This window comes from Phallusia mammillata, chromosome 5 (assembly GCF_965637545.1).
Source record: "Phallusia mammillata chromosome 5, kaPhaMamm4.hap1.1, whole genome shotgun sequence".
Classification (NCBI taxonomy): Eukaryota; Metazoa; Chordata; class Ascidiacea; order Phlebobranchia; family Ascidiidae; genus Phallusia; species Phallusia mammillata.
Genome location: NC_137256.1, coordinates 1,584,857 through 1,611,619, shown reverse-complemented (window position 1 = coordinate 1,611,619; position 26,763 = coordinate 1,584,857). Strand labels below are relative to the sequence as shown.

General features: G+C 39.3%; 3 protein-coding genes across 3 annotated transcripts; 1 reads left to right on the top strand and 2 right to left on the bottom strand.

The window, feature by feature from the left end:
• Positions 1–37: 37 nt before the first annotated feature.
• LOC145228383 (uncharacterized) lies at positions 38–7,685 on the bottom strand. Its single transcript, XM_080093431.1, has 11 exons — positions 7,609–7,685; positions 7,404–7,529; positions 6,256–6,481; positions 5,425–5,993; positions 4,609–4,711; positions 3,922–4,266; positions 2,929–3,555; positions 2,217–2,389; positions 1,580–1,658; positions 913–1,005; positions 38–605 (listed from the first exon to the last, which is right to left on the bottom strand). Exons 2-11 carry the CDS (start codon positions 7,516–7,518, stop codon positions 233–235), a joined length of 2,703 nt encoding a protein of 900 aa, XP_079949557.1. The 5' UTR covers positions 7,519–7,529; positions 7,609–7,685; the 3' UTR covers positions 38–232.
• Positions 7,647–14,257, top strand: LOC145228384 (stabilizer of axonemal microtubules 4-like). Its single transcript, XM_080093432.1, has 9 exons — positions 7,647–7,923; positions 8,180–8,326; positions 8,811–8,933; positions 10,239–10,350; positions 10,918–11,018; positions 11,550–11,653; positions 12,303–12,459; positions 12,991–13,175; positions 13,239–14,257. The coding sequence occupies exons 1-9, from the start codon at positions 7,754–7,756 to the stop codon at positions 13,457–13,459; spliced, it is 1,320 nt and encodes a 439-aa protein (XP_079949558.1). The 5' UTR covers positions 7,647–7,753; the 3' UTR covers positions 13,460–14,257.
• Positions 13,787–26,618, bottom strand: LOC145228381 (dermatan-sulfate epimerase-like). The gene is made up of 14 exons (XM_080093430.1): positions 25,143–26,618; positions 24,184–24,493; positions 22,889–23,837; positions 22,210–22,382; positions 21,300–21,885; positions 20,947–21,123; positions 20,154–20,349; positions 19,427–19,603; positions 18,769–18,887; positions 17,795–18,085; positions 17,095–17,244; positions 15,020–15,187; positions 14,372–14,537; positions 13,787–13,853 (listed from the first exon to the last, which is right to left on the bottom strand). Exons 1-12 carry the CDS (start codon positions 25,479–25,481, stop codon positions 15,058–15,060), a joined length of 3,597 nt encoding a protein of 1,198 aa, XP_079949556.1. The 5' UTR covers positions 25,482–26,618; the 3' UTR covers positions 13,787–13,853; positions 14,372–14,537; positions 15,020–15,057.
• Between the last annotated feature and the right edge of the window lie 145 nt (positions 26,619–26,763).

Sequence of the window (26,763 nt, the reverse complement as noted above, 5' to 3'; positions counted from 1 at the left end):
TGTGGCTTTACGTATTTAACCTGTTGGTTTTGAAAGATGCTGTAGCACATATTTTTTTTTCAAAATATATCACAGGTATTTGACGTGATCTGCGTGTAATTTATAATAGCGGAAAATTAAAATAAAAAACACCAAAAAAATTAATCGTATATCACCACCGGTTTCCTCTCGTCGCATTAAATCGCCTGGCGGGTATCAATGTCTCGTGCAAAAGCGTTTGCTCTCATCCGAATTAACAACGCTTCAAACTCGTCGCCTCTTTCCAAAACTCGTCGTCACTAGCAACCATGACGTCATCGTCATCAGACGCCAGAAAAGCGTGCACAGCCAACCGTAACGCCTCCGATGCCCGACCACATTCGATGACGTCACTACTCTTTACGTCATCGAGTTGTGACGTAACCGATGTAGATATAAGCGGGAGATTTTTCTTTGGCGCCTCTCGGTTCTTTGTGACGTCGGTTCGCTTGCTTTGAAACGTGACATCACTTCCTTGTGACGTCATTTCGTACACGTCATCGCTGCTTGAAGTTGATGACGTGGTTTGAGACGAGGCAGATTTCTGATTGACAGGTGAAGATTTTCGAGAGGGCGTTTTGTAAAATCTGAAGATGGGTTGGATTAGGGAACTCTCAATCTATTTTTCAAGTTATTGAACACTTTGACGTTTATGCGATTTTATTAACAACCAAATTTTCAATTTTATAGCAGGGAGACAAAGCGTATAAGCCACAGTCGTCAAGACAAGTTTTTTGGACAACGACGGTTTTTAGCAAAATACTTAAAGTACTAACTTGGTCATATATTGGCGTTAGGTGTTTGTCTGTACAGGGGAAGGAGTTGAGCTATTTATACCGTTATTCTGTTTTTGTTTGAATTTATATTAAAGGATTATTCACCACTGCCACTTACTTTTTCGGTCGCTCTCTGTTACATCCGGGACTGTCATCTGCGTTTGTGCTGGAATCAATCGCTACTTTTCCCGCCAATATCACCCGCGAAATTCTGTCGAGAAACTATTGCATTCATTTAGAGCTCAGATTCTACATGATTTTAAAACAAACCATTTCAGCTTTGCCGTCAATCGCTCTGTTTCTAACTGAAACTTTGGATGATAGTCAGTCTTAAATTTAGAAGAGTAGAAATAATTGGCTGATTTTGATAGTAAACTCATATAGTTAACTCAACTGCACCGCCAGATAGAGTTGTAACCGGGACCAAAATTGGGTCCTAAGGCCCGACCCGAGCTCAAAAACGTTTTCGAAAGTAAAAGGCCCGAAAGTTTATTAAATATAACAGATGATGAGTGTAAAGCCAGAGTCGAATCAAACCCGTTTTATTCAAACATAAGCCAGAACACAACCCAATAAGCCAACCCGATTTACAACCCTTGCTTCTTACTTTTTAGTTGCTATTGATAATGACCATACATATATTTGTTTTTGTCGCAATCGTACAGTCACTAGTCACAATATATACAGTGGTTGTGTGAAGATAACTAATGTCGAAACAGAGATAATGATTTATAAGCTTATAGTGTGGGGGTTACCAAATAACGAATGGTTCTCAAAAGTTATACCTTTCTTTGCGAGTAAGCAGTTTTGGCGGACAAGTATTCGTTTCATTTTGTCCAACTCCGATCCTCATGAATCTGTCTTCTGTGTTTTAGAACAAATAACAGTCGTAAACTTAAATATAAAATTTTGTACGCGATCCAACGTAAATAATGGTAAGCAGAAATTAAGCATAAACTAGAACTAATCGAAGATGACTTACAAGCATGGAACCGCTCATATCGATAACTTTGTGGTGGGATTTAAACCTGCAACCACAGCACACTAATGTACTTTTCCAGTACTCTTTTTCACCTTAAATGTACTCTTTTTCCGTAGTATTACAGCAGAAATGTTTGTGACAAGTTTGATATGCGCCAGTGGGTCCAAAACTGGGAGGGATTTAAGAATTTTAAAACTTGAGGGGAAGAATGTACTTTAATGTTTACATGTGGTTTGTAAATAGACACTTTAGCTTTGGCAATATAACCTCTGAACTTAATAAAACAACCAATACAAAATGATCTTTGTGTGGTTTAGCTTTTAGCATCTACTATGCAGTTTATTGGGGAGGAATGAGAATGTTTGGAATTGTTAAGTGAGGAAATCGTCAATAAAGGTTGATACCCACTGATGTAGAATTCGTTTTTTGCCTCATCTCACCTGACGCTGAACGACGAGAACCGATAATCACGCGACTCCTTTGTGACGTCGCACCGCTGTTTGTGACGTTTGACTTGCTCCGCTCTTCCCAGTTTCGAAGCAGGTTTTGCATTCGACGATTTTCCCGCCTAAAACTTGCACGTGTTTGAAGCAGGACATTCGGAAGTGAAGGTCTGAAAAGATATTTCAAATCAGAAACAAGTGACAGATGCAGGTTTTTTTTAAGGTTTGGTTTGGGTGACCGCTAAGAGACCGCAAGTGTTTGATTTAAATACCAAAAAATCCAAAGTCCAAATTTTGGGAAACCGCTGGAGAAATTTGGGGGACCGTTTCGGTCAGGTGAATTATATCAGATAAATTATTTCTAACGGAAATTCTACTAAGGTAAGAACTCACATCAAAAAAAGTTTGATAAAAAACGATGGATAGCGCAAAACGCATTTCCGAAAAACACGAAATGTGTGAAAATGCTGACGGTTATAGGCTATCAGGGTTGGGAGAAGGTTTTATAATAATAATAATAAAACTAAACAAAAATTTAGTCCATAACCCTATCCCAGTCTCACTTTTAATTTAAATAACTGCGTTCTTTATACGCCACATATCTGCAATTAGCCAATTTTGTCTGTTGTGAGCTTATGGCATAAAAATCTGCGACAATAATAACGTCATATTTGCAGTAACTATTTCTATGGATAATCCCTCCGCTCACCCGTTCGAAACTGTTGGTCCGTCTCCGTTGCCCCTTGTCGTTCTAGTTGCATTGACGTCAGAGCCGATTGACGTCACAGAAGTAGTCGACTGCGGTGATGATGTATCTGATGACGTCACTATCTCTTCGGTTGGGTGACGTTGAAGACAATGAAGACCGCAATTACCTTTGCTGGGAACGTGAATGGAGCAAGTGATCGGAACAGAAGGGGATACACCCAATGACGTATGTATGACGTCATCAACTAAAGGGGATACTCCCGATGACGTAGGTATGATGTCATCACGGTTTATGCTGCCTTTCGGTTTTGTGGAAAAGTAGAAACGTCCGCTGATGTCGGCTTCTGGGTGAAGAGATTTCTCTTTACCACTAGATGGCGACGGAGCGCTCTTGCCGATTATGATTTTTGTGGCCCCGCCGTACTCGTCGCTCGTGTTGCTTGTATCGATGAAGTCAGCGCGCTCTTGATATTTTTCGCCGCAGCATCGTCGGATGAGCCCAACGCACCATTCAAAGATCCGGCGCAGAATGGGAGCTACACGCTTGCCACTGTGGTGCGCAAACTTCGTGACGTCATCCTTTATTACGCCACTCTTTCGTCGAGCTGACGTAACGAATGTTGTGGCTCTGTTGAGGTTTGTGTCATCAATTTTTGAATAAAAACAAAACACACACACAAGTGTTTCTTACAACTTAAAATAGCTCTTCTGGCAATTGTATTTTTGTACCGATGTTTCGACGTCCTATACAGGTCGCTTTCATCAGGGTACCCGCATTCAGTGTTATTTAAATACAATTGCCAGAAGAGTTCTTATAAAGGTTGATATTATGCCTGGCAGCAATAGCTTTTATAATGACATTTGTTATTGTTGCATTATCAGTTTTCAGTTCATTTTTCGGAAGGTGTTTCTCCATTTTAATCACAAACACATGTATGTTTGATCCTAAAGTATTGACTAAACGACTACTTCCTAACTGTACGTAAATCTCTACCTTTCTCGCAGTAATTTTGATTTGTCTTTCAGCATTTGGATTCTGTCCCTCCGTTCTTCGTCTCGTTTGTTTGAATTTTCACCCAACAATCCACTTCTGTCTGTTGGAAAAACTTCTTCGTCATCCGTAGCGTCAGCGTTGAGTCTCTCGTATTTTGCCGCTTTGGATTTTGTCGTTCTCACTTTGCGCGGCCCTTGACTGGGAAATGGCTGAAAATCTTTCTTTGAGCGAGATTTGAAATAGCGCGCGAAACGCCCTCGCTTTGACTGGTGGTGGTCGTCACGTGACGAGCTGGTGGCGGGAATTCCAACGTCAAAATCGTCTCTCGTTAACTTTCTTCGTTTTCTGAGTAAAAGTGGCAAAGTTTGAAACTTCGAGTTTGTGATTTATGACACGCCATGCCACATTAAAGTGTATTTTAATAGCTGCAAAAACTGTTGTCAGTTAGATTGGAACATGATGGACAAAACCCTAATTTTGCCGTTTGCTTGTCCAATAACGACCCACTTTGTGATTGTAGCGAAATAAAAGTTATAGTCTAGGCTGAAACATATGGTTCATAAACCTGGTTTGCTTGAGACCGATAATGTTAGACCAAGTTATTAGACTTTTACATCTTGTTCTATTAAATGGAATGGCTGGTGTTTCAAATTAACGCAGAACTTGCGTCCAGGGCATTTTACTCGCCTTGGCTTTTTCCTTCTCAAGCAGCAGAAAGCCACAATGCCAGCCGGGATAAGGGCAGATAACAAGCACAAAACCACAATCCAACCAACCGACAATCCATCATCTGAAATTCAAAAAATAATCTGTTTTTTTCTGTCACTGAAATTCCAAATAAAATTAAAGTGCATTTCTCCCTATTCAAAGACTGACAAAGTTTAGGCAACTGGCTTACTTTACAAACATACAATTCAACAAAAACAGACAAAATACGATGTATTCACAGTTTTGCGCTCCATAACATTAAAACGTTGCGCAGCTATTTCCGGCTTGGTGATTGTTTTAGTGCAATTGTGTCGCTATGTTCTTTCACCAACCAAAATAAATTCAATACAAAAACAGTATCTATTAGCCGGTTTGGACATATTCATATGTTTTAAATTCATAAAATCGGATCTGTCAAAAACGGTTTCTTGCAACACAATGCTTTGCAACGCCATGAAAAATCGGATTCGCGTGAAAAAAATGGAAAATTTTCAGACAAAAAACTGCCTGGCTTAATCACTGAGGCAGAGGCATATAGCAGAGGATGGTTTCGATCCATCGACCTCTGGGTTATGGGCCCAGCACGCTTCCGCTGCGCCACTCTGCTGAAAGCTTAAGCGAGCCAAAAACGCCTCATATTGATGGGCGTAGTCTGGCACAGAGGAAGTCGGCCAATCAGACCATATGGCGTGATTTGATTGACATATTACTAAGGCTCTCGCAATTGTTAGTGTTGCTCGGCTCAATAAGTTTCGAAACAACCGCGATTGTTGCGTCATTTTGCTATTTCTTTACCTTTTTGCGCTTGGGTCTTGTCAGTTATTTCACTCGTATATTTCTCCAACCCTGAGTCTGACTGTATTACGTCATTGTTCCAGTTTATGGCGTCATAATCATCAGGAATTTCGTTTCCGACAAAATCATTTGAAACCTTCGTGTCATCTACGTCATTGATGACATCATACTGTGCTTGTACAATGTTTGGATATTTTTCTACGTCGTCACCTTGAGGTTGAACACCATTAGTGTCGTCATCACTGGTGATGTCATCAGCGCCGCGAAAGTTTGACTTGCGGTTAAACAACCAATCATATTTCGGGTGGTTTCTTACGTCGTTTATGTCGTCATCAATTGCAAAAGAATGTTTGTCATTGTCTTGGCGCGGTTTGACTGTTTCCTGTCGGACAGGACCAGCTTCACTGTTTAGCGAATCTTTCCTCAGGATTAGTTCCATACTCGACACTGAGGGGTGACCTTGAAATCTGACCTCTACCAAGTAATGACGGTACACGTAACTGTTTGATGACGTGTCAAGTTGTTGTACGTCATCACCAAGCAACGAAACTTGACAACGCAGTTTGTTTCTGAAATAAAATGAATTCTCAACCATGGTTACTGCAAATGTCTTAAGTTTTCTGGATTACAGTTTATTTGTACAGTTTTCTTGCTATGAAAGTTTAACTTTGAAATCAAATACACACAATATATTTAAATGCAGAAGGGTGTATTGAAAGCCGTTTGGACCAACTGGACAGGACTTCTGATAAAGTTTACTCATGAAAGGGATTCAGAATAACATGACAAACTTTACACCCAATTTAGCTTAAGAAAACACGTTTTACACACCTGCATGTTGGTAAGGGCACTCGCATTTTAGTCTCTAACAGCCTGTACCACTGGATTTCAACGCTCCACGTGGTTTCATATTTCAACGACGACCATTTTTTCACAAGCTCGTCTTGTTCACTTTGCCTTCTGTGAACTCCGATCTCCAAAGTGTAATCCACTGCACTTCTCCCAACCACAGCTGCACCACCACGTGGTCGAATTGCTCGTACACAGGGAGCCGCATCTGGAGTGAACGTTTTTTGTTTAATTTAAATACTTGTCTTTTTCCTCGGCTTGCCTTTGTAACACGCGCGAAAACATTCAAAGTATGCTGAAAATTTGTTAATTTGTCTGATTTCTGAAATTCATGAAACCTATACTTAATGTACTAAGTCAAAATCAACGCAACCATTTCTTTTCTTTAGACTGAAAAATAAATCGAAAAGTTGTTAAACCCACTAAGAAGTCTGGTCATTACCTCATGTCTTTAGACTGGGAAATACCTCGAAAAGTTGAATCTGGTCTTTTGACAAACTCGTTTTTTGCCAATTTTGTCCATTCAAAAACACATTTAGCACTTTTAGGGTTTAGAGGCAGTTTTGTACATGCCACAAAACAACGATTACATAGATCTACTTGTTATAAGTGTAGCACAGTTTTTAAAGTAATTTTGATTATCTAATTCAGGGGTGTGCAACCTTTGTTACTGTGGGGCTAAAAACAATTGCCAAAATTAGATCGCGGGCCGCACCTTTATATAACACACGGTGATTTTACTTTTTTGCATACCAAATATGCTTAACTACAAGTGAAATTCGCATTTGATTCTAGTCGCATATTGCTAGATCGCATAAAAATAGCATCGGGTGCATTAATCTGCTCCAAAAGATATAATAGTTGGACTCGTTTGCAAGTACAATTGAAATCCAGGCGTCTCTGCGGGCCGCACAACCTTTATTCAAGGGCCGCAGGTTGCACACCCCTGATCTAATTGATGACTATGCGTTTCTGCGTAAAATAAGGGGATATTTCACCTTATTGACATTATTTTTTGCCCACAGACACAAAAACTTTTCATTTGAAATGCCTTACGAACGCCATCCATAGCTTTTAGGACATAATATAACAAGATATGCCCCGATTTATTTACTAAACATATCAGTTACCTTCACAAATCCAGTCAACGTAAGATCCAATCGTTCTTTCATCAGTTTCAGACCAAAATCGGCAAAAAACACAACAAAAGATTGCCCAATGTGATGTCACAATACTCATACGCATTGTTATCGAAACTGTAAACAATTAATTCGAACAGTTTACTAAACTTACACCGCAATGTTTTCTAAACTAATCCATGAATGAAAAACACACCTGAGATATGTCAGTTGGCAAAAAAGTTGCATTGTTACGTTTCTTGCATTGTTACTTCACAGACACAGGCAACAGCTGATTAAAGTTTGCAGTTTGAAGGAAATTGGTTGCAGCAATTTAGGTATTACGCAGGTTAGGTGGGAAAATGTGTAAATTGCGATCTGGGCCGCCCGCCGCTGTAATTAAGTGCAGCAAAGGCGCCGAGGACAATAAGTTGCATTTCTATTCTACCTCGTATTCGAGTAATTACGGTAAGGAAGGGTTTTTGCCCAGGGCAGCCAAACCCAAAGGAACAGGCTATCTTGCTAACTTTAGGTAAGTGAAAATCAAATTTCCACAAACATTTCTGATTTTTGTAGGGATTGTGTGAAATATTTAGGGTTTATTAAGTTACAACGTTATTCACTAATTGCTTTAGAAACCTTGCCTTTGTGTAGTGTTTTTTTTGGTTACACTGCAGGGAATTACAGACTAGTTGTTTGCATTACCTAATTTTAAGTTAGTTTCTTTGAAAAGCAAGCTGAGAACAGTTTTATTGCCTTAACGAGTTTTTGTTTTACACTTTTTCAAGGCCAAATGTTAGTTACACTTCTACTATTGACAAGTTGGACAATTTGGCTGTTGGGGAGCTTCTAAAAGACAACTATGACACATCTTACTGTAAACAACATAGACTTTACTACACTGGCTCAAATGGAAATGATAAACTTCCTCTCAAGTAAGAACAGTTTGATAAATTAACTATCCAAGTCATTTGAAAGTTAATCCTAACATTATGTCTATTCCAATTATGTACAAAATCAGTAAGCTTTTCAGCTATTATAGTTAGTGTTTAGGTACAGTATTTTGGGATTATTTTTAATCTGGACACAAAATCTTTAAAAGTTCGGGCATTTACACACAAAAAAAATAGAAGGTCTGGTGGTAAAGGCCTCAGTTAATGCAGTGAGAAGTAAATTTATGATACATCTTTATGAGTTAATCTTATTAATAAGTTCAGACCTAAAAATACAGAAAACATTAAAAGCCTTTGGTATAAATGCTGTAGTTTATACAGTCGGAAATAAATATATAATACGTTTTAACCAAATAAAAGCCAATTTCTGATGCATTTACAAGTGAAGGAGCTGTATATTGAACTGGTATCATGAGATCATTCATTATGATTTTTTTCACTTTATATTTATTTTCTTGCAAAATAGAATGGTTCGTAATGAATCAGGCTTCACACAAAAGACACCGATCACCACTGCTGACACGAAGGCTGTGCACGAGGCTAGGTTGATGACAATGGATGAAGGAAGACATCGACCTTTACTAAGAAGGTGGGCATAGTTGCTCCGTTAAATACGCCTGTATTGAAATACCAGTTTGTGGACAGGTCATTTAGGTCCATGTAGGAGAAAGTGATTATAGTACGCCAGTCCCATTGAAGGCGCTAAACCTACGACAAGAGTCTTTTCTTAGGCCAGGGGTGTGCAACATATTTCGTCGGTGGGCCGTATAACCAATTTCGGACCTCAAGCGAGGGCCACACAACTTTTTTTTCATGTGCACAATAAATTGGAAATTCTTCCTAAAGCATTAATAAATTTATTTTCTACAACATACAGAATTTCAGCGAAACACGGACTTAAGCAACAAAATAATTGTTTGCTAGACAAAGGGAATTGTTACGTCACATTGGGTGAATTAGGCTACTTGCTGTAACTGCTGTATTAGCCACCGGTTGAAAAACGCTGATTTGCTTATATTTGTTATGTATAGTATAGCAATTTAGGAGATTTACCAAAAAGTAGCGGAAAATTTTGCTAAATTCTCAGAAAAATTGCATTTTTATCGTAATCAGTGTGTTGGTGAGGGCCACACTAAATAGCTTGGCGGGCCGGACTGTGGCCCGCGGGCCTTATGTTGCACGCCCATGTCTTAGGCTTTTATCAACTGAGCTACACAGGCTCAGTGATGAAGTCGCCGAAAGTGGCCGAAAGAGTATGCCGTGATCGCTGGTTTGCATGGACTCTTTAGGGCTGTTCACAGTATGAATATGTTCATCTTAACTTGAGGAAAGCGGGGAGATTCTTGGGGATGCAGAAAGGCAAAAATGATAAGACAAGTTTCTGAGAAGAGATAAAGATTTACGTACTTTCGTTGGGGTTAGTTTTTTTTTATAAGTTTTTAAATGCGCACTGATTTAACTAAAACGTTTGGGACCACTAATCTAGTTGTCTTTAGGTTTGTGATCTCATGTTCATGGCCTGTTGTGCCATGCGTTAGAAAAATCGAGCCACACTGAATGGATAACTATTTAGTTGAAGACTTATGGGCTATAGCGCTAAGCATTTGGGTGAGCAGTGGGCACTATACACACTCAATCAATTCAATACATTTGAGATCAGGATATGTAGCGAAAAGTCACTTTTTTGCGCAGCACAAATAAGTGACCTTACAGGATTACATTGATATTGTTTTAGGGTCACTGTAATTTGATGCCAAATCAATGTTCCTTTTAAGTAAGCTGCAGGCAATGTCTCATCAGTGCAGCTGGTGACAAGACGTTGGTCGTACAGATTTGTTGAGAGTAATTAGGCAGAAAAACTTATATTCCTTCACACATATTCCCTTTTGTGTAGATTGCAGAACAAACGAGTGGCCCATCTTGACCAGGGTTCACTCAACCTTGTTACGGAAACCGATGTTTGTTACAAAGGGGAGCCGAGTAGAAGGATGTGCACTTTTTTGAAGGTAGGAATCCTAGTTCACTGTGTTGCAATCATGTTTCTAGAAACTAAGAAACACGGTAGAGCTACTAACACCATAACGAGAATCACACCCCAAATTTGATTGGTTATATCTCCATAAATGCTCACGGTTAGCGCTATTGGGTCGGGGTAAGGTATTAGCACTTAAAATTCAATAAAACTAACCCAAAAAATTAGTTACTAATGTAAAAATTTAAAAAACTTATTTCCCAACCCAACCCATTTATAGCCGTTAAATAAAAAATTCAGCTCTTTACGCCCTCTAATCGACTTTGGTTGTCATTTGCGTTATGGTGTTAGTAGCTCTACCAAGAAACACAATACAGATGAATATGGTAAATAACATGCTTTTTAGTCGCATATTCCGTTTAATTGCAAGGGGTTTGCGAATCCCACTACATTGTTTGTTAAAAAACCTGCGCTTAATCGCATAAATAAGCATGACAAATTGGATGTGCGATTAACCGCATTCGTATACATTCATACAAATCTGTTTTTTAATTTTATGATAAAACTTACACAATTTTAAAACAAGCTTGGTGCATTACAGGACGTCGGAACAATGGAACCGTCCGGTTTTACGCATTACCACCATTTCGACCCCGTCCAATACCTACACAGGGCGCCGTACGGTGGCGAGATGTACTGCAGGTAAATTTGCCTGATCAAATATTTTTAATTAAACTGCAAAAACAGATTTAGAACACAATAATATGTTTGGAATATTTTTAACACACGTTTAAAGAACGTCGTCAAGTGGGCTGAAATGAATTTATTTCGCAAGCTGTTAATTCTCATAATGTTTTCATAATGTTTTAGAAAAAGATTTTTTTGCTACAGAGTTTCATTTAAGTCCCGGAAAGAGTCTTGTTGTGGATTCGAATCCCTCCGCAGGCTAGATTTCCTATGCCTTGCTATTTGGTTACTGCATTGTGACCAACTGATTCGGTATAACGCCTTCGGTCAGCCTGGCGTACTATGATTTCTATGTGAATGTGACGTGATCGCTGGTCTGCATGGACGCTTTAGAGCTGATCCCAGTTATGAATTTATGTTCATCTTAGCAGAACCCCGTCCTAACTGGTTTCATTAGGGAAATATTTCTGCAGTGCCTGATTTCTTATTGGGTATGACATAAATCAAAACCTAATATACTTGTGCACTTTTGTGTTTGTTGTTTAGACCGACAGAACGAAGCGAGCATCAAGGTAACTTTGTGAGATGGCCAACCTTAAGTGGATCAGAAATGAACAGAGCAATTTGCGGAAGAGCTCAACGTGATAACGGTAATAACTCAATCATAATGTTGCTCTTCCAGCAGTTGTTATTACAAATAATCGACGTTTCGACGTCCCATACAAGACGCCTTCATCAGGACAATGGCATATCTTGCAAAATATCTTGTATGCGACGTCGAAACGTCGATTATTTGTATGAGAGCAATACTGGTTGATACATTATGCCTACAGCAGCTACAGCTTATTTATTAAACAACGATACGTTATGACCCATTTTGTGAGCATTAAAAATAATGTGGACTTCGCCTAAACGGTATCTTGTTGAAACATAATGTGTTACTTTTCAACCCCCACAAAACAGAAAAGCAAAACCGTTATTAAACGTTGTACAAACAATGCAATTGCCAGAAAGCGGTAATGAGTTCATATAATATGCAGCAGTTCAGTTAACAAACCATTTTTGTTGTTAGTTGGCTAGGAATTCATGTAACCATTTCTCATTCAGTTACATAGAAGTGGCTAGAGGGTAATGTGTCTGGTTAGTATTATTTCGTTGACAAAAAAATAGATGATTACAGTATTTTCTCCAAAATTTTTTGCACTATCAGATTTTGCAACTTTTTGCGCCACTAGTGGTACGCATAGCATCGGAGTTATTATGGCGTTTCTTTTTACGTTATGAAATCACGATCTTCAGGTTACAGTTACGAAACGGCCCGGCCTCGTTTTGTGAAGAGAATTCCACAACAGGCTTTCACCAATGTGGCTCAGGTGCCCCCTCCGGTGGTAAAACGCATCATGAAGAATGATCCTTGTGAGATGGTGAACATGCAGAGGGGAGCAGAGCATTCCACGTAAGTTAATTGCTACCCTGGTATTCGAACCCGCGAACCTTAGAACTACCTCAACTACAAGTGTATAGTTTTTGTCGCAATATGAAAAGATTTTTTTTTAATTGTAAAATCGAACTGTTTCTATGAGTTTATATTCAGTTAATTCAGTGTTTCCGAACCAGGGTGAATTCCCCAAAATTTGTGTCACAATATTAATCTCTTACTGGTTGTCTGTGCTATGTGTTATTGCTGCATTTGCCATATATGAGCTGAAATAAGAAAGTTCTCGTATAATCGATTTAGGGCAGCAATGCAGAAATTTTAATTTCTTTTCTAAGAATTTCATTAAAATGTTAATGTAAACGACATTTTAGCAAACTAAATTTGTAGGGGAATGAGATTTGAATATCGACTAAAAGGGTGCACAGAACAAAAAAGGTGGGGAACCACTGGGCTAAAATAAGAGCCCTACAACTTCATTTACATTTACTGCACATACTTGTTTGCAAACTTTGCATGCTTATGTGTTAAATATTCATTTTTCTGGTTTAGTTTGGCAAAAGCTTGGTTCCGCGGTGAGCAACATCCACAAGTGGGAGCTAGTGATCTGAGGTCGGTTGGAAACAAAGAATCGACCGGTTTCTCCGCAAACAATGATCGTTATGTGAAAAGAAACGACAACAAATCACAATTCACAACACATTATGACGTCAAATACGGTCAGAGCCTTCGACAAGGTACGCTTTGTGATGTCATAATTACGTCACAAACATGAATCTGACGTCACAATCCTTTTTTAGTTAAATACCCGGGAAAGGCTGCTTGCGTGGATCCAAGCAAACCGACAAATGGTTTCACTAAAAGCACTTTGGTGCATTCGTATGGCGATGGTCGGAAGTTTGAGGAGCGTGGGTTCGAATCCCACCACCCGCTCGTCGCAAAAGTTGTCAAAATCGAAAATCCGTGCTACGTGGATAACACAAAAAATCCAAAGCGGAGAGATCCACCTCTCGCTATTTAACTTTCTCTCTTTTTATTGCTTGAATTGTTCAAAATGAAACATGAATGTTTAAATGCGAAATCGTTTGACAAAGAAAATGTTTCTTAAATGCAGCCGAGTTGCTGAAATCAACAATGATTCTTTTATGGCGTTCAATATTTGTTAAACTTTCAGAAAATTGACGGAAAATGTTAATCCAGTGAAACTAGAAAATATTCATTTTTTTAAACACGTGACCATGGTCACGGTCTAGTGAAATACAGTATGACGTCAGCGTGCTGTGGGTAGTCAAGCATCAGCTGGTCACGTGATGCGATGACGCTGTCGCTTCTGTGAGTCCCAGGAATCGCGATGGAAGAAATCAACGCAAAGTTTCCGGGTCTGATGGTCTTCAGTGAAATTGCGAACCAAAACTCTGGAGAAAAATGTCAAATTCAGCCACATTTTGAAACACTCTTTAAACCAGTGGTTCTCAAACATACAGCGCATAACGGAGGTAAAGTTTCTTTTCGCGGCACATTTCGCAGGCAAACATAACGAAAGTTGTTGAAACTATTTGTAGCATTGTTTTGGTGAATCAGACTGTTTTGTACGACAAATAAGAAAGAAATGAGCTTCAAAACGTTGTTATGCATTCCCGCGTTTCGTCATTAAGTTTGTAACGCCGGAGCATGTTTGCACTTTCAAAATAGGAAATCTTTCAAGACGCACTAGTGTTTTGCCGCACACAGTTTAAGAATCACTGTTTCAATGTGTGTCATGTGTACAACTATTTTTGTTTGATTTGATACCTGATTCAGCGTTACCCATTACTTTTTTTTTTAAATGTACCCGGTGATCGTGGGATTCGAACCCACGACGGCAGATTATGTCGGTCAGGTAGCTCGAGGTAAACTCAAACACTTCTAATTGTAAAAATCGACGTTCACTGACCCGCTTCAATCACCACAATCGGTTCGTCCCCGCGATCCAAACCCAGTACCGTTTTGCGGAGTTCCCCCGTTATAGGATTGATGACGTAAAACACTAAGGGGTTTCCCCGCAGAAAGTTGATTACAAGAGTTGCTTTGCTTTTGTGGAGATCGACGGTTGGATGGTCCTGGAAAACGTGTTGAGAGAATTAATGAGGAAGGGCAATGTAAGCAAATACTTCAGAGACATCATGCATTATTATATGCAGTGGTGGGATTCAGCCGGTTCGCACCGGTTTTATAGAACCGTCTCACAAAATTTTATGAGATCAGCAAACCGGTTAGCATTACTGGTTACTGTCAATTGACTTTTTGTAACAGAACCGACATTGGCGCATTTTCAACCGCGAGGATTTTGCAGACGTTTCCCATTTTGTGGCACTTGTGTAGTGTTTCAGTACCGTTACGTACATTTAGGTAATAAACACGGGCATTGTATTTCTTAGTTTCAGCCTACATAACATATTGTTTCTTTTCGTTAATAAATTCCTTATGTACGGGCATTTGATTGCCTATAGGCCCTATACGCTAATGCTAAACGAAACGTTGTTCGAGGTGGACAGAACAATAGCTTTGTTCACCTGTATTCCATGGATAACGTAACACTTACGTAATCCATCAGGTGTAACCTTGCAGCTCCATACTTTCTTACATCGCCGTTGTCAAAATTTTGAGGCAGCGATGACGTATTTCCAGGAGTTTCGTAGAAAACGTTGAAATATCCTCGACTTGGAGTTTCAATGAAGTTGTATTTTTGCAGCAGAAAATCAACATCGTTCTGTTAATACAGGAAAGGGCAAAATGATTTGAGAATTATGTTCTAGATAAAACAAGTTAACGCCTATTACGGCAGTGGTGGGCAACCGCCGGTCCGCGAGGGGTTCGTTACTGGGCCCTATAACTTTTTGAAGTTGAACGCTATAAATCATTTTCTTTGTGCATTCCTGGAATGATAAACTAATTTAAACGTTTTTTGCTGAATATTTGTAGTTTTTTAGCCGGTCCGTGATAAAATTTCACTTTAAAAAAAAACCTGTGTTGCGGGATTCAGTTGGTTCAAAACGACGGAAAAAATGGGCGACAATATTTATAAGCCAGGACAAGTTTTGAAAAAAAATAAGTCATTCGTTCCAGAGTTGCAAGTCGGGCCGGGCTTTTCGGGCCGGGTTCGGGCCGGGTTCGGGCTTAAGTATTTGTCAGAAAACGGGCTCAAAACGGGCCTGACTTTACGTTCCGTTTCCGTCATTTTTTGGTAACAATTCTCTCGCTTTGATCGAATGCCCACCCTGGTCTAAAACGTATTGTTTACCCCATTGTCTACTATTGTTCATTGTGTTTGTTGTCTTTTCTCTTTTTTTCTTTCTCATACTTTGTTGCAAGGCTTTCGTGGATAGACCTGTCAATCAAAATTTCGGGCCTAAACGGGCTTCCCAAAAACGTTTCGGGTTCGGGTCGGGCTTCGGGCTTATACTTTCGGCTTCGGGCCGGGTTCGGGCTCAGATTTCAGGCCCGCTTGCAACTCTGATTCGTTCTTAAAAGTTTGATATGTTTATATTCGCCTGAAGAATATCATCAGTATCTTAATAATAATAAATATTGTATTAAGGCGAAATATAAATATCGCAAAATCTTAAGGACGAATGACTGAATGTTTTTCATGAACTGAAATCATAAACATTTAAGGTTCATTAGTCTTTATTCACCAAGCTACGAGCTGTAAGATTCTAATTTGAAGTTTAAAGTACCATCCTTTTCAAGACCAGTTTTAGGTACCTGAGAGGTATTAAATTCAATCCAAGCTAACAAATACAAATAAAAACTAATGGAAACACTAAACCCAAACTTAAACTTACTGTAATAACTGGTAGACCTACAGCTTTGCAACTGTGCAGTTGAAACAAACAAACACAAGCTAAAAGTGTGGACAACATTTCCGCACACACTTCCCCCTTGCACAAATGATCCCAGTTGAAATACTTTGTTTATATTTTCAAGTCCAATCGCCCAGGGGCAGTAGCTTGAAACCTTACCACAAAATTTGCAGAAACGTTTTTAAACTTTCCCGTCGACTGACTACATTTAAATCAGGTCAGATATGAACAATTTAGTGGCTTGAAAGATGGTTTCTTAGAGACAGAAATGATTTAGGCTGAAAGATTTGCATTAATACATATCTTAAGCCTCTTATTCTAATATAGATCGTGATATTAACAACGCAATTAATTAAAAAATAGAATGTAAATGTTAAGAAAGTGTTTTTAGCTTCTTATTCAAATATAGATCGTGACATGAAACACGCAATTAAATAAGACAAAAGCGTACATGAAATGTGATAAAATGTAAAACAGAAAAATAATCTTTTTAGTTACGTATAATACAATAGTAAAAACCAAAATAGATAAGTTATATTTATATTTTTACTGATGATGACAATTGTTTTTGTCGAAACGTCTGTTTATTAAAATGAATACGCTTTATTCTACATCGCTGACAATTTGGTTTTGAATAGAGCTACTATTTAACCCCCGAATACCTAATACAATAGTGACTATCACAAACCAGCGGCACCCTACATACCCACATGTCACACACATTTTTTGTCCTCATGCACAAAGAAGAAATCATTTAATACGATGCATAGTAAAACGAAACAAAAAATATTTTGAAGCAATTGCAATAAATTACGTCAGATATCCAAGAGATTTCATGATTTCTCCGCATATGTTTTCTATGGTAGCAACTGATCTTTGTGAAAGTCTTTCCTTCCATTCGTGGATCACGTTGGCATGAAGGTTCGGCTCAAATCCAAAGCTGTAGTGTCCGCTATGTACTGTGCTGTATTGGATCAAGTAAAAATTTTGTTAATTTTAAAGATTTCACACAAAAATTGGGGAATTATTTGAATACAGAATTCAGCTAGATCAGACGAGCCCAATGTGATTTGTGGGCTACTAATATTCTAAGTTTATATTTTTTTGGCATTCAGACTTTTTTGATCTTTCGAAATTAAGTTTTTATGTTGTCTTATAGTTTAGTACGAAGTGCTGCTTCGACTCTTTGTTCTGAAAAGCTGCCTTCATCAATAACGTCACCGTTTAGAGTTCATTTATTACGTCACTGGCAAACGTAACTATATTTCCTTAATAGCCAGATAAGTAGTTTAGGTCAGTGGTCGGGAAGGTGCCGGTCCGACATTTTCCCCATGTATCCCGGGGAAGATAAACTAATTGAAACGTTTTTCATTTCTAGATATTTGTAGTTTTTTGAAGGGTGGTCCGCGATAAAAATTTAGCTTTTAAAAACGGTCCGCAGTACAAAAAAGGTCGCGACCCCTGGTTAAAGGGAAAAGGCAACAACAAAAAAACGCCACATAGATGCAACATACCGAATCAGCCGATTAATCTGTGGCGCTGTGACTGTGGCGCCTGATCGTTGCGCCATCCGACGCGCCACGTGCTCCGGTGACGTCACAATGTCTTCGTACATGACAACCTGCGCAGAACGCGATGTGCGCAGCCTCACACTGACGTCAGCGGCCCATAACCTGGCGAGGCGCGTTACTATGTCGTCACTAGATGGCAGAACTGAGACGTGTCTGTATTCGTGTGCACGAAGGGACTTTCCTTCGCATTCAGCTGTTTCAGCGTGAAGAATCTTTTCAACAGTTTCTTGCTGTCTGAAAGAAAAGTACTTGCAGGTTGAGTTGAGTTTATTTCGCTTGGTGAAAGAAAACATAGCGACACAATCGTACTAAAACAATCACCAAGCTGATAATAGCTGCGCAACGTTGAAACGTTATGGAGCGCAAAACAGAGAAGGGCGCAATTGGTGGATGATGGAGTGTTACAAGGCGCTGTAACCTGGGGCTCACAAGTTAGTGAGTTCAGTGCACTGTTTTGGGATGATTTACACTATTGATAACGTGGTTGCAAACAATATGTCAAAGACCTTGTACATAGTAAATACATTTTGATACAGATGCTTCATAGAAGCACTAATGTTATCATTAGAGCAAAGTGTCAATTAAGATTACCCTACAGACAATCCACCGCGGGCTAAATTTTCTCTTTGAAGCCTTGCCATGTGGGAATGTCTGGTAGACCACCTGGTTACGTTAGGCGCCTTTAATAGGTCTGGCTTACTATGATTTACATATGAGTGTGCCGTGATCGCTGGTCTACATTAACGCTTAAGAGCTGATCCAAGTAATGAAGTTATGTTCATCTTAGCTAAAGCAAGCCGTGCTTTGATTAGGCGATGAACGTTATTTTATACTGATGGCGATGATAGCAGCGATTTTTAAATGTACAACATTTTTATCTCCAAACACAATTATTTTCGCCACCACAAGCAACTCACCCAATCATTCCTAGTTCATCCAAATCTTGACGCGTCAGAGCGAAGATCCAGTCACGTGGATCCCGAACGATTATGACGAAACGATGGGTCGAGGGCAGTAGACCGTGAATCCATGAAAGCTGTAAAGCGTAACAATGTGTGATAAAAGTTTGTCACAGCCCCTAAAATAGCACATGCCCCAGATAAGCAATAACTGTTAAATTACAAAGATATGAACAGATCTACTTGTGGACACTTGACTTGAAAATTTGCTCAATTAAAACCAAACTTGCCAGATAATTTGTTCGCAAAATTATTGCACTGATAATGACAAGAGAAATGTTTAACCTATATACATGCTCTCTTAGATTTGATAGGCAGTGGTTCCGAACCGGGGAGGAATTTGTAAACTTTAGGGAAGGAACTTATTTTAGTTTTTACATGCGGTTTGTACATAGACAATTCAGCTGGAAATATAACCTGTGAAGTTGGGAAAAGACCCAATTTTAAATGATGTTTGTGTGGTTTAGCATTTACTATGTAGTCTGTTAAGGAGGAATAAAAATGTTTCGAATTGTTAAGTGAGGAAATCGTGGAAAAAGGTTGGGAACCACTGGTCTAGGACATCTGTATCTTGCACAACAAGTTTTGAACACATCAAAAAATTTATGTTTCGCACCTTTGTGTTCCAGAAACCGTCAAGAAGATTCACGACAAAAGTAGGTGATTTCCCTAATTCGCGAAACCTCCTCTGCACGTGACGAACACGTGGTTTGGAAGATTGTGGGAGATTGTTGAGGAAAATCATCGGTTCTTTGCTCATAGAGTTGAACCAGCCGGCTGTGGTCGGGTGAATCTGTAGGTGAAAGGTCAAATTAGTTGTTTTTGATGAAACTGTTCAAATCATGTAAGTTGTCTGTTGTTCGCTATAGTTTGGCAACTGAGGGTTTAACGGCTTTTATTTTGAAGTGGTTTTGGTCGATTTTTTTTGACAAACTGACAGTGTTGAAAATGTTTTAGGCAACGCGGTTGAAATAAACACCAAAGTAAGATTTGTAACATTGATATGTTACATTTATTTGTCGAAAAGAGAAAACCTCAAAGTTTCTATGTATTTCTACAAAACCACGCAGTTCATCGCTAATGTTGGGGTGTGGATAAATGCTGTTTGAACTCAGACTTACTTTCTTGTCCATTTTTATAGCTCGGAATTTAACATTTATATTAATCACCCCGCTTGGGTAAATATTGAGCGAGCATGAAATGGATGAACATTACATCTTACAGCGACAGATTTTGATTCACAAAACCATAAGTTTTTCAAAATTTGATTTAAACAACTTCTTCACATATTTACTACTTAAAAAATTAAATACCTAAAAATATGATCTACAATTTATTCTAACCTCATCATCGAAAGTTGGCCAGTAACACGGATCCACCTTTCCCTCTCCGGCGCCCTCAACCGGAATTTTGACGTCATCGGTGGTGACGTATAGGAAGTCGGTTGAGTTGAGGAAAACGCTCCCGAGGATCTCGGCACCGCATGCGGGGAGTGAAGAGATGAAAATGGTAGGAGGTTGGTGTGGGAAAAATTCTTCTCTGTAGAGATGTCGTTGTTTTAAGGAACTTCATGTGCAAAACTCTTTAAGATTTTAGTTTTAACCTATAATGTCTAAGAGGGCTCGGCAACCTTTTAAGCGACGAATGCCAATGTACTTGTTGTTTTCATGTGGAAATGGCTTACCAACATTTTTGGGGGCTAATACTGGTTCGTGACATCTGATATCAATAGTACTTAGAAAGCAGAGTGTTTTGTGCTGTAGGCTGAATTTAAAATTATTGCAAAATACCAAAAGTATTCTTGTCAACTACTTGTTTGTGTTTCCAAACACAAAATCAGTGCAGTACTTAAGCCTGACTTCAAGACTCGTGGTGTAACATGGTAACTTAATAACCAGAAAAAATCTGCTTGACGGTGGGATTCGAACCCACGACAAAGGGTCTGGTTTAAAAACGTGTACTAATGTCATTTTGGTCTTAATACAATTTGACGGGACTAGTTCGAAGTGTTTCCATATTTTACCGTTTTGGTAAGCAATGGAACTCTTTTGGCACTTCAATGACTTTTCTTGTTAATATACACTTCTCAATAGCATGATGTAGATTGTAAGGAGTGTTTTCTGACGTAAAACTCACTCGGCATGTGTTACGTCACAATCGGGTCGAGACTTCCGGAACAAACAAAGATTCGTGGAACAATAGAAGTAGAATATCGCAAACAATAGAACGGCGAAAAGAACTTTCTTTAACTTCTGTCGCGGGATGTAACTTGGGAAAGTCGATTTCATGTTGGTCTGTTTGCGAACCTGCTTCCTATGTGAAAAATTGAAAGCGTTATTACAAACTCGTAAGGGCGTGGGTTCGAAACTCACTGAAGGTGTTTTTTTTTTCATTTTTGGAAACAAGTGTTCAAAATGTGACATCCTGAATGTGAAATCAACGTTTTGTGCAATTATGATATTTTAAAATATCAAAAAACAATCACTTACTTGGTTGGATTTGTTGTTCTGCATCGCAAAGCAAGAAGCAGAAAAATAACAAAGCAAGAAATCACAAGAAGATATCCGCTAGTTGGCGTTGGTGAGACATTGCGAAGTGCCAAGTCACGTGACGACACGAGATTGCTAATGACTACGTCAGAGTCGTCACAGCGGCTAAAACTTTTACGTCTCATTTCTGGGGCGCCGAACTTAATGGGTTCGCCACCTTTGACGGAGACGCTAGCGTACGAGCCGAAACCAAACGCTTTCATGCGTGACCTGAGACTTGAAATCAGTGAAGCGAAACTGACAAGATATTTTCCTCCTGTTGCGTCGACAGATACCGCTGTGACGTCACTATGCTTGCTTTGCACAAAGGAGCATGACGTAACAGTCGTTTGCGGTCCATAGAAAAGATAAGCGACGTGCGTTGGTCCGGATTGCTCGAGTTCAAAGGTTACGTTCACGAAGCTTGTGGTTCTCGGCTTGTATTCGGTTGTAAGGGATTCACTCTGTAGCGCCACTAGCGGCGTTTTTCCACCGGCTTGGAAAGCGAAAAATGAGTAAGAGCCGTCTGGGTGAATAATCTTGGCCCCTGCAAAAAAGTTTTTGGCTTATCTTGTATGCGTTGATAAAGTTTTGCAGAAAAAATTGCTCGTAAACAAAAACCATATCATTTATTACCTGCTACCAAAACATGTTAAAGTACTTTGTCTTTGCACTTTCAAATATGTTCGCGCTTTCAAAATACATGAAAACTGTTAGATACTTAACTATAACTACAAATTTCCACTTAAAATCAAAAATGTTGACAAACTTTTGTGCAGCGCAACTTAACGTAACAAGATAAGGCATTTGAAAAAAAATTCACCACGTTAAGATGATAAGAATTGAAAAAATCACAAAATTGACATGGTACCTTTAAACTGTCCATGTTGGTATTCCTTGAATGAATGCAAAATGTTATGGAAGTTGGCGCTGGCTTTGGTGAGTCTGCAATCTTCATAAACGTAAACGCTGTCGAGCACAAGTAACAGATCTGGACGCAGCAATACCATGGAACGTTGCACGCTTTTCAACTGAAGAAACGACCTAAAAAAGATTAAAGATTTTTAATGGGCTGTGCAAAACACAAGTCAGTGGTTCCCAATCGGGAAGGAATTCCTAGCAAGAGAAGAATTTTAAAACTTGAGGGGAGGAATTTACTTTAATTTGTACGCGTGGTTTGTTAATAGACACTTTAGCTCTGGGAATATAACCTGTGAAGTTGATAAAAGACCCGGTTTTAAACGATCTTTGTATGGTTTAGCATCTACATGTAGTCCAATGGGGAGGAAAGAAAATGTTATCAGTACCACTGCGTATCAGTAACTTTTGAGTGAAATATGAACTGAATTGCATTTTGGGTTGTTTCTAATATTCCCAGAGTCGATGGTTTATTTCCCAACTTCAGAAGGTCATTTCACTTCATAAGGAAAAAAAAAACTTGAAAAATACTACAGAACGGCAAAAAATTCCCTAAAGCCAGGCTTGTGAATAATGACTTCCTTAGGTGACTTTACTATGCCGTTCAAAAAACAAACACATCATGAACTTACGGGTAAGCGTCTACGGCTTCGCCAGCGAAATGGACCATTCCCTCTGCAGTTGAAGTAGTGACGATTTTTCCACGTGGAACCGGAACAACTTTGTATTTCAGCCATTTCTCGCAACCTCCAGTTTGACCTTGCCAGTGTGGAAGACATTTCGTATTTGGTGTGGGGTAAAACATAAGAGCATTGTCCAAATATGATTTCTTATGAGCGTACAAGGCTTCGGTGATAAAGTAGCGTCCGTTTGGAGCAAATACGAACGTGTTTTGATCATGGTGTTCGTGTCCAGCGTTGAACGTTGACCAACCATTAACAAATGGTATTTGAACCAGTCCTTCGACCATATCAGCCACCGCTTCACCATTTATCGCACCAGACTTGAACGACAGAAAACTGGTTCCCGTTTTCGCCTCGCGACTCCCATTGTACGTCACAACACCCCAATCGCTGTACAGTTGCATTGTGACGTCATCGCTTTTGTTCATTGTCGGCTCTTTCGCTTCGATTGTTGCGTCATAAAATATGAATTCGGTGTGAAGACAAGAGAATTTTTGCGACTCTGACATTGAGAACGGCGGCTCATTAGCTCGGTGCGCCCTCACGTGGTCAGCTAGCCAGTTCCCGAATCCGTTTTTCATTACAAACCAATCCAGGAAATAAAGTTGACTTTCTGGTCCGTGGAACCAGTGATGGTTTGAATCTGCGATGCCGATGGTTCGCTGGAATCCGGGCAGGACGGTTCCGTAAAAGTACCAGAAGTGGGCCCGGAACCACGGGTGTCCGCTGTGGTCGATGTCAAAGTGTCGTCGCGCCAGGAACGCCCACTGTGTCCAGCCACGTGACGAATAAGATCCATAAGGGACGCCTTCGTCACTGGTTCCGTCTATGACGTAAGAAAGAATTTCCATTCCTTTCTCCAAAGCTTCGGCGGCGTCTTTTTTCCATTTGCTCGCTTCTGTAAAAGTTTTGGGGTTAAATAACAAGTTTAACGCTTTTTCAAGTTTAAATGCACGCTGCACTGTAAAGTTTAACGCATAACAAAAAAAAACAGTTACAGAAGATAAGGCTAGATCAAGCAGCTATGCTTTTTAATTTTTTAGATAAATATATTCAAAAAAGAAGCTAAGAATGCGGTATAGTTTGCGCAAATATACTTTCTCTTTAAAATATTGTCTTTGTTTTCTGTCAGTTTATATGGTGCCACTGTACGCTGTCTGCATTTATGACTTGTTTACGAAATTCTGACCTTTTTATTACTTTGAACTTTGTCCTAAATTACACAAGCGAATGGGAAATATCACCTGGATAATTCCCATCTTTTTCAAGTATCATGGCGCCGAGTAACATTGCTAGGACATTGGTAGGAGCGTGGTTGTGAATATGTTGCTTCGGCCAACCAGAATGTCTCACAAACACTGAATACATATGCGATGTGATGTCCGCCATTTTGTCGAGATACTTCCGCCTCTGCTGGGGTTCGAACCACGGATACAAAAAGTCGAAAGCCGTCGCGAAACCGGTAAGAGAGTGACCTATAGGTACTTGGTCTTTGCGATTCGAAGCAACATACCAGTCAGGATATGACGAGAAACGATCCAAGGTCAGGATTACCTAGAATATATTTCGTTTGGAATTGGTTTTAGATAAAGACTGATAAAGAGGTAGCTGCAGCGCGTTCAACCATGATCCATTAATTGTGCCCTCCAATATTTTGCGCTCCATAATGTTTTAACTTTGAGCAGCTATTTCCAGCTTGGTGATTGTTTTAGTGCAATTGTGTCGCTTCGTTGTCTTTTACCAAGCGAAATTAACTCAACATAACTCAAAAGGCGATATAAATAGGAAGTTGCAACGTATTGGGATAAAATAGACAAACCACCATTGCAAAAACTGTATCAGGTTTTAAACTTGTAAAACTAGACACGAGTTTGTAACTTGGTAAAAAATAACTCCCATATACGGTTGGGATTTTGGGATCAAATTAAAAAATCACGGGTTCAGAAAAAACCTCAAATGCCGAAAATTTGGATTTAGGATTTCCCGGGAAACCTACTTTCGCATACCTTTATAAAAGAGACATTTAAACAGTCGCTATTTACACAACAAGTATTCCTGCAAAAAATAATGTATTGAATATCTACAAGCTATCTATCTAGCGGTTTTGTTTTTGATGAAGGTTTCATTTTAATTGTGGTTATTTTCGACCAAACAGTTGGACTTCAAGAAGTGTTATGACGAAATAATAAAAATCCCAACTCACCCTCTCGAAAGCTTTCGTGTCATCGGGATACAAGAGACAATACATGGCATGAGCGCAGAGTCTGTTTCCGTAAATTTCGTTCCAACGTTCAGAAAACTTTTCGTAGGATTCGGGCGGGATCAGCCAGTCACGTGACTTCATTTCGTGCCCGGCGATTTTCAGTTGGTCAGCAATTTTAGCATGACTCGACATCGCTTTTCTGCGCAAATCTGCGATGTCGTCAAACTCGAAAAACAACATTGGAAATTTGGGCTTGTTTGATGCTAGTTGTGTGGAGTAGGCGACGGGATGTGTTAGGATGAACGCTACAGTAATGAAATGGCGACAAAAGGGAAGCATTGTGGTTCTTTAAGGTTTGCAAAACGCCTTGATTTTTTTCTTTAAAATAAACAGTCCAGGTGCTTTGTGTATTAACCAGTTTTGTATCATAAGGCAATCTACGTGACCTAAATAACACATGGTTGGTTAAGAAATATATAAAGGTACTTCAGCATTTTTTAGGTCGTGGTTTAAATCCTGTTGTTGGCCACAGAAACATCTACAAAACAATTTTCACACATACTAAAATATTGGCCTAGAATAAAACAAATGCGTCCAGGTTTTCTTAATTGCCCAATTGACTTCTAAAAATGTTCAAGAAGCCGTTGAAAATGCGGCGAACAAAAACCAAAAACAATTTACCGAATTGATCCAAAAGCAATCATAGCGTCAAGTCGCTTTTCCCAGTTGCCATATATTGCTACAAAACCTTTACAGGCAGCGAATTTCGACTGGGATTGCTTGATTTTGACCTTAAATCATCGACGGGGGACTCAACAACGCACAGAGCCTGTGTGAACGCATATTTTGATCCCAGCTTATAGGCGCCTGTTCGGGGTTCCAGTTTGGAACGATGGCTTCCGGCATTAGTGTCAAAGCGTAGACGAGCGCTGTCTCGATGACTGAAGCAAAGTGAAATGTCATCGCAAGACTGCTTCCTCGGGTCGCCAACATTTAAAACCCTTGGCGAAAAATTCTCACGCATTTACCAATTATGACGTCATACTTGCCCTGAACGCAACTTTTTTACTCAACAAGGTGATTTTGAATTTTAACTGTTTGTGACATCGCTACACTTGCGCATTTCTTTCTGGCAATGTCGTGTGAAGTTTATAAGTGTGTTTAATTCAGGCCGTTTGAAAAGGTTACTTTATGCGCCTTTTTGTCCGAAAAGCGAATCACCATTTTAACATGTGTTTGTAGGCATTCAAATAAACAAGATATAAACAATGTATTAGAACGAGATATTTCGTTTTTTTAAGCTTAAATTATGTAAGTTGAGCAGACGAACTTTAACTGAAGTGATAAATAGATGAAAGGCTTAAAAGCGTTGAGATGTGCGTGTTTATTTTACAGTACATTGTTACCCACAGTTTTTGAGGTGAAGTCTTTGCAGAGATTTTAACGCTTGATATTACAAGAAATTTGAACAATAACGTAAAAACAACACAACAAAATACCAATTTATTTACCTCTAGTTTCAGTTATTTTCGATACAAGCGCTTTGGTGTTGACATTAGTTTAACTTAAAATACAGGTGTAGTTTAAACGCTGGTCTATTCTGCTGTAAATGTTAGTAAGC